This window comes from Rhinatrema bivittatum, chromosome 12, assembly GCF_901001135.1.
Source record: "Rhinatrema bivittatum chromosome 12, aRhiBiv1.1, whole genome shotgun sequence".
In the NCBI taxonomy this organism is placed as follows: Eukaryota; Metazoa; Chordata; class Amphibia; order Gymnophiona; family Rhinatrematidae; genus Rhinatrema; species Rhinatrema bivittatum.
In genome coordinates, this window is record NC_042626.1 from 48,584,455 (window position 1) to 48,596,872 (window position 12,418).

General features: G+C 46.6%; 1 protein-coding gene across 5 annotated transcripts in view; it reads left to right on the forward strand.

The window, feature by feature from the left end:
* Positions 1 to 12,418, forward strand: part of KANSL1 (KAT8 regulatory NSL complex subunit 1) — a 128,845-nt gene that overhangs the window by 93,907 nt on the left and 22,520 nt on the right. For all 5 annotated transcript variants that reach the window (XM_029572631.1, XM_029572630.1, XM_029572627.1 and 2 more), the window contains 2 exons: positions 2,824 to 2,936; positions 3,263 to 3,509. In XM_029572631.1, the coding sequence (XP_029428491.1) occupies positions 2,824 to 2,936; positions 3,263 to 3,509 (360 nt within the window). The remainder of the gene's footprint in view (positions 1 to 2,823; positions 2,937 to 3,262; positions 3,510 to 12,418) is intronic.

The following is a 12,418-nucleotide window of genomic DNA, read 5'->3' on the forward strand; positions in this document are numbered from 1 at the left end:
CTGGGCAGGGTCATTTCTAGAATCGAATGCCACTGGGGACTAATCCTGCTGGTAGCTCCAGATTGGCCCAGGAGTCCGTGGTATGTGGACACGTGGAGACTCCTGGTGGAGAATCCCCTGTGCCTCCCACCGCTCAGGGGCCTATTACAACAGGGACCGGTCCTTCATGAGGATCCAACTCTATTCTATCTTATGGTCTGGCCCTTCAGAGGGCTTGCCTGGTAAAGCGAGGATATTCTGCAGTGGTAATTGTCACCTTACTCTGCGCATGGAAGTTCTTCACATCCCTAGCGTACATGCAAGTCTGGAGGGTATTTGAGGCCTGGTGCGAGGAACACAGGATCAACCCTCCGGTCAAAGTCCCACTTACTCTGGCATTTTTGCAGGATGCTTTGAATAAAGGTTTGCCCCTTAACTCCTTGAAGGTGCAGGTAGCAGCTCTCTCCTATTTCAAGGCCCACTCTGACGTGGCCCCTTTTCTGAAGGGAATGAAGCACCTTTGACCTCCCTTACGGTTACCGGTTCCTTTGTGGAATCTGTTTGCTACCAGAATTCTTGGCAGGGCCTTCGTTCCAGCCTCTGCAGATTCTTTCCTTGCACTTATTGACCTTGAAGACACTGTTTTTGGTGCCTATATGCTCGGCACGTCGTATCTCGGAACTGCTGGCGTTGTCGTGCTGGGAGCCATTCCTCTGGATGACTTCAGGGACGTTACAGCTACGTACTATCCCATCCTTCTTGTCCAAAGTAGTCTTGGAGTTTCATTTGAATCAGTCCATTTCATTGCCATGCCTAGATAAACTCAAGGAGCAGAGGAATATGGTGGTCTCCGTCATTTGGATGTCAAGAGACTTTTAGTGCAGTATCTGGAAGTCTCAGAACCGGTCCGAAAGACGGATCACCTGTTTGTCCTTCACGGTGGAAGGAAACAGGGTGAACCAGCTTCGCAAGCTACCATAGCTCGCTGGATTAAGGAGGTCTCGGGGGCCTATATGGAGGCTGGAAAGCCATTACCTTCTCAGATGAGAGCTCATTCTACTAGGGCTCAGGCGGTCTCATGGGCAGAAACCAGACTGCACTCTCCCATCGACATCTGCCGAGTGGCAACATGACCTCCTTGCATCTCTTCTCCAGGTTCTATCGCCTGGACATTCAGACCCAAGAGGATGCAGCCTTTGCAAGGGCGGTGTTAACCAGACTGTGAGCAGCCTCCCGCCCCAATTGGGAGTAGCTTTTGTACATCCCATTGGTCCTGAGTCCATCTGCTGTGCACTAGGAAATGGAGAAATTACTTACCTGATAACTTTGTTTTCCTTAGTGTAGACAGATGGACTCAGTATCCCGCCCACGGCTGCCTAAGAACTATAGCAAGGATTCGCCTGTGGAGTGAATATCGATTGCAAGAGATTACAGGTAAACCGTCATCCAGTCCCTAGATCAGGGCATCTATAATCTTACTTGGGATTCAGTGTTTGGTTGAGTACAGGTACGGTTATCCATTTTTAATCAAGTTTTTTTCAATAGTATGTCCACAGTGGCTTTTGAAGAGAATACTGAAGGCTGAGGTCACTGCAGGGGTGTATGTAGGGTGACGTCAGCTTTGAAACCTGACTCCGTCTCCATCTGCTGGCAGGGGAGCACAACCTGAGTCCATCTGTCTGCACTAAGGAAAACAAAATTATCAGGTAAGTAATTTCTCAATTGCAAATTGAATCTGACAACATATCTTTGCTGTACAGCAGCAGACACTCCTCGTTAGCAGACCAGGTGAAAGCACACAATGTAAAAGCAGTGTATTGTGCACCTTAGTTCTGCATTCATTGAGGAAATACATGCAGCCAATACTTTGGTATTCAGTGCGTACATATGTACCTCTCATGACTGCTTAGACACTGACTCTTGCCAGAATAATAAATTTGGATGGTCGGTTCTAAGAAATCTTTTTAGTATTGACTGATAATTTTTGTTCAGCTGCTTACTGCTAAATAGTTGCTGTGCAGGTTGTTTTAAGGAGAGTGTGGTTAGGAGGCTTAAACCACTTTATAGCTTGGGAGTTCCCCACATCTGAGACTGATTCATCCTTCTTTCTCATGGAGAAAGGAAAACTGCTCCCTTGTAACTGGTGTTCTCCGTGGATAGTAGGATAAATAAGTGTCACTACCCTCCTACCTCCCATTGGAGTTGCAAATATGACCGAGGGGCTTTGTGGCTTTCAGCTCTGTGATTCCACGTGAACGTGAGCGCAAAAGCCTTCTAGGCTTATCTAGTACATGTTGCATCCTTGGCTCCATCAGATGTTGCCCACATGTCTGTCTGATTTATCCTGCGGTCCAAGGAGGATGCAAGTTACAGGTAAGCAGTTTTGCTTTCCTGTTGGCCTGGAATTGACATGTTGTATCTTCCCAAAAGCTTTGTGAGTATGGGTACTGCAGGGGTGAAGATACAGGCTGGACAGGGGCGTATTACACAGTGGTACCTGTAAAGAACTCCCTCTTAAGTGATTTTTCACTGCTCAGATTTTTGACTTGGTGGGGAGTGGAAGGGTTTAACAGCAGTGTTGGTTCTGAATGTGTGACGCTGGTAGAAGTATCACCTATTAATCGCAAGAGCAGTAACAGGTGCAGAGTCTAGTGCCATGTGTGTCAGATTTCTGACCAATCCATGTGGTTTTGTAAAGGCACTCCCTAGCCTGCTTGAGTTCCTCCATTTCTCTGTATTTTGGTACAGGAGGATTTGAAGGCCCTTCTGGTCCTAGTTCAGTGCTGCAGATGTGTGACACATGTGTCTATGCAACACTTTATGCATCGTATTTTTGCTTCCCAGATTGAAGACCTGTCAGATGCCGCTTTCTCAACGCTGCACACCAAGTGTGAAGAGATGGAGCGGACGCGATGGATGTCCACAGCAAGCATGCCACCACAGAGAAGGGGCAGCAGGTAAGAGTTCTGGTAGCATACAGAGCTGTGCAGGCCAACATGGGCTTGCCTAGAGCTGCTTAGTGCTGCCCACCACTCAAGTGAAACTAAATGATTGCCAGAGCTATCCACAGGCAAATGCCAGTTGCTGGATTCTGCAGGATAATTTGAAATGTGAAGGTTGACTACCTTGGCTGTGATGGTAGAGCCTGTAGGCTTCTGTGGGCGCAGAAATCCATTTGTTCTTGTAGACAGCTCGTGGAGAACATGCCCAAGCTGCCACACCAAAAACATGTCGTGCCTGGACATTGATCTGGAAGCAATTCGTCTCTGGTTTTCCATTGCAGGTCATATCGATCAGCGGATGGACGTACAACCCCTCAGCTGGGCGGCGCGAACCCTTCCACGCCACAACCGGCGTCGCCCGACGTGGGGCACAGCCTGTCTGAACTGTCGCACACCCTATCCCCACGAAGCCCTATCAGTCCAGATGTACTCTCTGCCCCTCCGACCCCTGCCTCCCGTGACTCTCAACGCCTCCTTTCCAGCGAAGACACGAGATGCTCCACGCCGGAGCTCGGCCACGATGAACAGGTGAGCCCCCCCCCCCCCATCTATAATCGTGTGCCATCCAGCTCCCATCAGGGAGGCACCATACATAGCCCATCCTCTTACTGCTCTATCCAGCTCTCAGTGAAGCAGCACTACACACAGGGAGAGCTGAATGGGAGAGCCATTCTTCTTATAGTGTCCATCTTAATGTCATCTTTGTTTATTCCTCGATGCCCCGATCATAGTTTCTGACAGTGACACATAGGAAGAAGCTGCAGACAGTGTAAAGTTGAGGTGGTTGGTGTGAACAGTTTCAGAGCAGGTATATAGAGTAGTTTTCTTTTGGGATTAGGGGAAAAGGAACAACTAGATGTTTACACAAAAAGAGAATGTCCCAAAAAAGTAGAAGAGCTTGAATGGTGTGAGAACTGCATGGGGGAAGTATAGGAATGCATGCTTGGGAGTAAAGTACTTGGGGGGGGGGGGGGGAGGGGGGGGTTTGCAGGGAAGGGGCCTGAATTAGGGAAGAGAGAGTCTAAAGCAAGACCATAACTGTATTTGGAGGTGATGGAAATCTGTGAGGTAGAGAGAGGGATGAAGTTGACATGAGAATCACAAGAGAGTTCAGAGCGTGGCCCACCTTTGTCTTACGTGGCTTAAGCAGTTCCTGTTCATACCCAGTTCAGTCCAGATGCAAGGGTTTTGCACCTCTACCATCTGCTGGAGACAGAGAAATACTTAGGGGGCTGCAGGTAGCACAGTCTTATATACAGTGTCAGTGAAGCTTTGTTCTCTGCCTTCATCTGCTGGTAGGGATGAAAAACCCATGTGTCTGAATTTTTCTGTAGTATTCCAGGAACGAAAATTAGCAGGTAAGAACCAATTTTCCTGTGCTTCCGAGAGGCATGTGGAAGGCTGAGATACAGATGGCTTGGGGTTACAATTAGAGGAGAGCAAACAGGTCAGTTACTTACCAGTATCCTCACATTGTGTATGTTCTGCTCCACCAGTCACGGACCTATGGGTTTAGTCCTCATCCAGCAGCATAGAGGCAGAGTTCTCGTGCTCTCGCTCGCTCTCTCTCTCTCTCTCTCTCTCTCTGTGCCATATATGCTGGTGATATCGCCAGCATATATGGCATATATAGAACCAATTCAGCCAGTGTTGTCTGCCTCCAGCCACTGGATGAATGTTTTGAATTTAAACATGTTTTGAACAGAAAGTCATTTATTTCAGCCTATTTACTAATCTTCTAAACAATTTTAAGGCTGTATTTGAGCCAGGCTTCTGTAGATGTTTGCTTCTGCAGCGAAGCATGCTGTGACGGCAATATTGTGATCACTGCTCCCTTTCCCTGGTCGGTAAGGTTGAGAAAAATCTGCTGGTTTCTACCAGTGTTGTAACAGCATTTTTGAAATAATCACTTACTTTGTAAGCTGCTTGCTTTGTCACAGCCTCGAGCTTTGTTTAAAGCCTTCACAATGTCAGAGAAAATTTTCCGCTGTGGCATTTGTGGCTCCAAACTCTTGTCAGCTGAAGGAGGTCTGTGCTCTGTTTGCCACGGCAAATCCAATTCACCCGAATTACCTAAGTCCATTTCTACTGCAAAGAAAATATAGTTGAGTGTTCGGGTAAGCAAAAGGTTTCCCCCAGAGCACGGTCAGCTTCACTGGAGCCATTAGCGGCTGCTGTTCCAACAGCTGACTTGGATGGAGCGGCCATTTTGAATGATTCAGCCGGCACATCGTCATCAAAGGCAGGTCGTTCGTTAAGCCAGGGACCTCCCAATTTGCTATCGGCTTTCAATTTTCTTAGGTCTCTAGTAAGGAAGACCTTAGCACTAGTGCTGGTTCTTTTTCACAAGACTCTTTCAAATTTCTACATCAGGCTTTTCAGGCCTTACAAGGGCAGCGTGATAACATTGCAGATCAGGAATGGAGTGATATTTTACATTCTGAAGTTCTAAAGCCTCAAAAGAAAAGATTTGATACAGAGGAGGCTGAATCATACTCTCTGTATTTTGATTGTCCCTCTTATTTAAGATTAGAAGTTGAGAGAGGCGGCAATACACTTGATTCTTTAGAAGAAGGCGAGATTCGGGGAAGATGAGGAAGAGCAAATAAGATTATTTCATAAAGAGATGTCAGCATTAATTTTGATGGTTATTTCTGCACTATGTTTAGAGGAGCAAAAATTTGAGATGACATCTGGTTGGGATCCAATCCTGAAAGGAAAATGGAAGACAACTTCTACTTTCCTGGTGTAGAGCCAGATGGACTCAGGACCAATGGATTATGCTGCCCTGCTAGCAGATGGAGACTAAGAGTCAGATTTCAAAGCTGACGTCACCCTACATATACCCCTGTAGTGACCTCAGCCCTTCAGCATTTCTCTGTCTTCAGCAGATAGAAAACATGCTTTCCTTATGGGGATTGCTGCACTTGTGAGCCCAGGTAAGTTTAAAAAAAAAAAAAAAAAAGACTATTTACCTCCTGATTCAGAGACGTTGGAGGGGTTTTCAGTAAGACTTCCTCCAGTCTCCTTGCTTGGCGCGCCAAACTAACATCTTATCTAATCCTGTTTGGGGTAAGGGGAAGTGGGCTCCCGAGTGGGTCGAGCGGCCCCCTGGTGGACTAGGCCCCGCTTTAGGCTTGGTCGGCAAACTGCATGGTAGGCCACGGCGGTGCCATCTTGCACATCTTTGTGCATGCTATATTGCCCGCCATAGAACGTTGGTATGCGTAGTGCGCTGGCTCTGTGTGTGCACTGCATGCATAATGTTGCGCACGTTCATACATTCACAACCTACTAAGCGCAGAATACAGGTAAAGCCAGGCACACAGGCTGTGTGTGTGCCTCGCCATATCCTGCCTAGGTGCCTGAAATCTCTGCGCATAAAATTTTAAGCACGAGCCAATAGAACGCACAGTTACTGCCATCAATGGCTCCAGCAACCAAGAAACATAAGCGCTCTTCTCACTGCGCTGCTTGTTATATCAGGGCTGCACAGTCTGACCTGGATTCTTGCTTATGTCAGCACTGTGAGTAATTGCCAGGTTTTTGTGGCCTGGTTTGGCCTCTGTTTGAAACAGGATGCTGGGCTTGATGGACCCTTGGTCTGACCCAGCATGGCAAGTTCTTATGTTCTTAAGCCCAGGGAGAGTTGGCCTCCCTGGACTTTGCTAAGCCCGGCTCCTCCCATTCAGAGAATGGGTTAGCCACAACCTTAACTAGAAGTACCCTGAATCTGAGTAATCCAGTGACTGGGTCATCCATGGGAGAGGGAAATTCAGTGGCGCCTGGGCTAGGCATGGACCTGGCTGCCTTCTCTTTGGTGGAATTGTTTCAGGGCCCTCAAGCCTCCATACAAGCACAGCCTTCTACCTCACTTGCTCCTGTCTATACGGAACCTCAGCTGATAAGCCCTCCCTCTCCCAGTCCTATCGGCAGAACTTGAGGCACATCCCGCCTCACCAAGGGTATCCCTGGTTGGGACCTGGAAGGCACTGACGAAGAGGAGGTTACTGATTCCTTGGAAGATGTGGAAATTCCCCCTGGCTTAGAACCGTATTGGACCATGTTACGGTTTTTCCATAGAGACGAATTGCATAGAGACCCTGAAGATGCTGGGATTCCTGGGGCGCACTCTATAAGGGAACTAAAGAAGAATCCCATTCTGATTTCCCTACAGAAAGCCTCTTGCTAGTTTCCAATACTGGAATGGGATGCCCCAGAAGCAAGTTTTAAAGGGGGACAAGCATTAGAAGCTCTATACCCACTGGATCTGGCGTGAGAGAGCGTTTGCGTTTCCGTAAAGTGAATGCGCTGGTCTGTGCCATCTCTTAGTGAACAACTATCTCAGTGGAGAGAGGAGTGGCTTTAAAGGATGTGCACGATAGATGGATGGAGTCCATCCTTAAAAGGCCTTTGACACAGTAGCTTCTTGTTGTGCCCTGGTATCTCATTCGTGCCTCCTACTCTCTCAGGAGGTGCATGACTCTGAGGTGAATTCCAGAGCAGTTATGGAACCCGCCATTGTTTTCTTTTTAACTGAGGCGGGCTCGGATTTAGTCCATACTTCGGCCAGAGAAGTGACCTCAGTGGTGGTGGCCAGAAGTACAGCTATGGCTGTGGAATTGGTCAGCAGATGCTACCTCCAAGACAAATCTTGCAAAGATGCCCTTTAAAGGATCACTCCTTTTTGGAAGTGAATTAAAAAAGCTGGCCAGTAAATGGTTAAATCTCCAGTTCCCTGGCTACCAAAAGATAAGAGAAAGCAGTTACACTGCCCCTTGCCTATGAAGGGTCAATCCAGAGGCTCCTAACGCTTTTGCCCCTACAGAAACTAGACATTTCAGAGGTTGCTGCCCTTTCGGAGATCTCAGTCCTTTTGTAGTCGACAACCCAAGAGAGTGGCAGGCTTGGGTTCAGGTTCGTCCTGAACCCCCACTGAAATTTTGCCGACCTGCCCTTGGAGCGAGGAGATAGGAGGTCGACTGTTCCTCTTCTACCAACTGTGGGTCGCAATCACTTCGGACAGATGGGTACTGGAGATCATACGAGAAGGATATGCACTGGAATTTCACGGCACAAATAGGTTCTCAGGATGAGGGCTATAATCCCAGTACCTGCACCCCAGGAAATACAGGGCGTTATTCCATCTATTTCATCGTACCCAGGAAGGAAGGTTCCTTTTGCCCCATCCTGGAGCTTAAGAGCGACAACAGACATCTACGAGTGAATTGTTTCCACATGGAAACCCTACGCTCCTTGATAATGGCCGTACAATTGGGAGGGATCTTAACCTCCCTGGACCTATCCAAGGCTTACCTATATACTGCAATCTGGCAAAAACACCGTTTTTTACGCTTTGCGGAACTGGGTCACAATTATCAGTTCTGGGTGCTGCCCTTTGACTTAGCCACCGCCCCCAGAACATTTTCCAAGATTATGGTGGTTGTAGCAGGAGCATTGAGAAAAGAGGGAATCCTGGAGCACCCGTTCTTGGATGACTAGTTGATCTGGGCCAAGTCCACGGAAGAGAGTCTCTGGGTAACCTCCTTAGGAATTCGGCTGGGTCGTAAACCTGGACAAAAGCAGTCTCAAGCCCTCCCAATCCTTGGAATATCTGAGAGTCTGGTTCGACACCAAGCAGGGCAAGGTCTTCCTTCTGACCATGAAGATAAGGATGATGTCCCAAGCGTGTCAGTTGATGAGCCCGATATGCCCGACAGTGTGGAGCTATCTCCAAGTTTTCGGTTTGGCGGCAATCCTGAAGTAGTGCCGTGGGCGAGGGCACACATGTGACCACGTCAGTGCTTGCTACTGTCACGTTAGAACCTGCAGTCTCAAGACTGTTCGATTCGCCTCCACTTACCAATGGGAGTATGCTCTCTGCTCCAGTGGTGGCTGCAGAAAGCTCATCTGAGCAGGGGTGTACCCCTGTCTTCCCCAAACTGGTTGATCCTCACAACAGACGTGAGCCTCTGAAGGTTGAGGTCACTGCAGGGGTGTATGTAGGGTGATGTCAGCTTTGAAATCTGACTCCTCCATCTGCTGGCAGGGGAGCATAACCCATTGTTCCAGAGTCTTATCTGTCTACACTAAAAAATGAAATTATCAGGTAAGTAATTGCTCCATTTCCCTCTTCACCCAGAAATTAAATCTATGATTCTTTCTGAATGGGAATTGCCTGAGGACAGGCTTTAGACGTCTAAGAATTTTTAATAGGCTATCTCCTATGCCACCAGAGGTACTAGATTGTCTTTTTCAACAACCAAGTGTCGATGGAATGGTTGCAGCAGTTGCCAGGAAGACTACTATTCCTGTGGAATGGAATGCAACCCTTTGGGATGCACAGGATAGGAAGCTAGTCAGTACTTAAGCATTTATTTTCTGCAGGCTCTTTTCTGCTTCGGGAGCAGTTTGTGCTAGTTTTATATATCCAGATCATTACTCCATTGGATTCAACAACTATCTGAGCTGGAAAGTCCTGCAAAACTAGAATCTGCTACGCCTTACTTGTCTGATGCATTATATGATGATGATAGAATTGCTGCTAGGTCTTTATCTCTCTATGTGGGAGCTAGACATCTTCTGTGGCTAAGAAATTGGTCTGTGGACTCTTGGTCTAAACCTAGACTTTCATGTTTGCCTTTTAAGGGTAAATACCTCTTTGGTGAGGAATTGGACCATCTAATAAGAGCTCTGGGAGATACAAAATTTCAAAAGTTACGAGAGGATAAGTCCCGGGTAAATTTTCGTCCATACTGGGCTCGTTCTTGATTTATGGAAGCAAAGAGATTATAGACCTGGCAGGAGGGATAAAAGCAAGTCCCAGCCTTTTCAAGGAGCAAGAAGACCAAGGGGTGATATTACTTGAACCCCCAGTACTTCTCAGAATACACAATGAGGCCCAAAGCATTCATTCTCTAGGGGAAGCCTATAGGAGGCAGGTTATAGGCTTTTCTCAGGGAATGAATCTAGATTACCACAGACCAATCTGTTTTGGATATAATTCAATATGGTTGCACTCCATTCACCACTTCCTCCGGAATGCCCTTCCGGAGGAAGTGGTGAAGACCAGAACTGTGAAGGACTTCAAAGGGGCATGGGATAAACACTGTGGATCCATAAAGTCAAGAGGCCGTCAATGAAGAGTGGGTGGCTCGCCAGAATGACGGCTACTGCCTGGAGATAATACCCTTATTCAATAAACATACACATGGTTACTGTGACTCCAACATCGCTCTAAGCTTCAACAGCAAGAGGAAATGTGGAAAAAAGGATTTGCACTCACAAAGCGGGGAGTAGCTGGCTTGTTACGGCGGTTACTACCCCAAACCAAATAAGCCTGATACTTCACTTTCAATGCATATCCAGCATAGCTCTCTGCTTCAACGGCAGGGGAGAAGAAAAACTGATACTTCACGCATATCCAGCATAGCTCCCTGCTTCAACGGCAGGGGAGAAGAAAAACAACCAATAAGGGCTGAATAACATAGTCTGGGTAAAACAAATAAGCATGGGTGTAGCTTGCTTATTGCGGCGGTTACTACCCCTACTACCCCTAACTAATCAAGCTTGATATTTCACTTGGATGCAGCTCCATCACTGCTCTCTACATTAATGGTGGGGGTGGAAGGGAAATAGAACCAAAGAGCTAAGAGAAACAGATAAGTATGAGAAAAAAAATGTGTGAAGCTTGCTGGGCAGACTGGATGGGCCGTTTGGTCTTCTTCTGCCGTCATTTCTATGTTTCTGTGTTCTCACCTGCCCATTCTCCAAACAAGATTTGCCACAATTCATTGGACATTGAACAATTGATTCAATTGCAAGCAATTCGCCAGGTTCTAATCAAGGAACGTCAAAGAAGATACTATTCAATTTATTTTGTGATTCCAAAGAAGGATGGTTCTTTCAGACCTATTTTGGATCTAAAGGGTGTGAGTCAGAATATATATCCCTCAATTTCACATGGAATCTCTGTGGTTATCGCTTCAGTTCAAAAGGACAAGTTTTTAACGTCTCTCAATTTAAAAGAAGCTTATTCATATTAGAGTGAAGCCAGATTTCCAAAAATTTTGTTTTGCATAATTGGCTTACATTAACAGTTTATTGCCCTACTTTTTGGTTTGGTGACTGCACCAAGGACTTTCTTAAAAGTTATGGTTTTAGGAGCTGCCTTTTTAAGAGAGAATGGAATTCTGGTCCACCCTTATCTGGATGATTGATTAATAAGGGCTAGATTGTATGCCAGGGGAGTGGTCTCAACAGAGACAGTAGTCTCTTTACTCCAAAGGCTAGGTTGGGTGATCAATTTTACAAAGAGTCATTTGCAGCCCTCAACATCTAGAGGCCAGATTCGACACAGCTGCAAGCATGGTATACCTTTCTCAGAAGAGAGTTTCAAAAATTTGATTCCAGATGTACGGTTTTTAGATCAACAGGCTCAAACTGCTTGGCATTATCTATAGCTTCTAGGCTCAATGGCTTTGACTCTAGAATTAGTTCCTTGGGCAAGAGCCCACATGAGACCACTGCAGATCTTCTTCTGATGTGGAAACCTCCGCTTCAGGGCTGTGGGGTGCACTTTCCATTAACCGAGATGCAAAGGTCCTAAATTGGTGGATGCATCTCCTGAATTTGACAAAAGGAATGACATTGGAAAGTCCAGACTGGGTTATCCTGACAACGGGTAACAGTTTGAGGCTGGGGAGCTCATTACAGGAATCTTTATGCTCTGAGCCTTTGGAGCCAGAGTGAGATACATTGGTCATTAAATTGCTTGGAGATCAGAGGTATCAGATTGGCTCTTTTTTTGCATTTTCAGAATCTTAAAGGGAGGGCAGTGAAGGTCTTATGTGACAATGCAACAGCAGTTGCTTATATAAACAAGCAGGGTTGTACACTCAGTCAGTGTGTGTCAAAAGAGACAGATCTATTGTTTGCTTGGGCTGAGAATCATCTAGTCCAGTTAACAGCTCAACTCGTAGCAGGTCAGAACAATATTCAGGCAGACAATCTCAGTCAGAACGTAATAGATCCTGGAGAATGGGAATTGTCAGGAGGCTTAACTTCAGTGCAAAGATGGGGGCTGCATCAGATAGAGCTGATGGCTTCCAGCAAGAACAGAAAAGTAAAAAGGTTTTTCAGTCACAGAGATCTAGGCAGCGAAGCAATAGATGCCTTTCAGAAAAGTTGGAGGGGCTACAAGCTTCTGTATTTTTTTCCTCCTTGGCCATTAATAGCAAGTATTAAGGAAAATAGAAAAGGAACGAGTTTGTGGTTCTGGTTGCTCCAGATTGGCCACGAAGGCCTTGATATGTGGACCTAAGGAGGTTGTTAATAGATCAACCACTACGTCTCCATCAGGGGGAGTTGGAGTATCCAACTCCATTCTTTCTTATGGCTTGGCTATTGAAAGAGCAAGGTTAGCTAGGAGAGGTTAT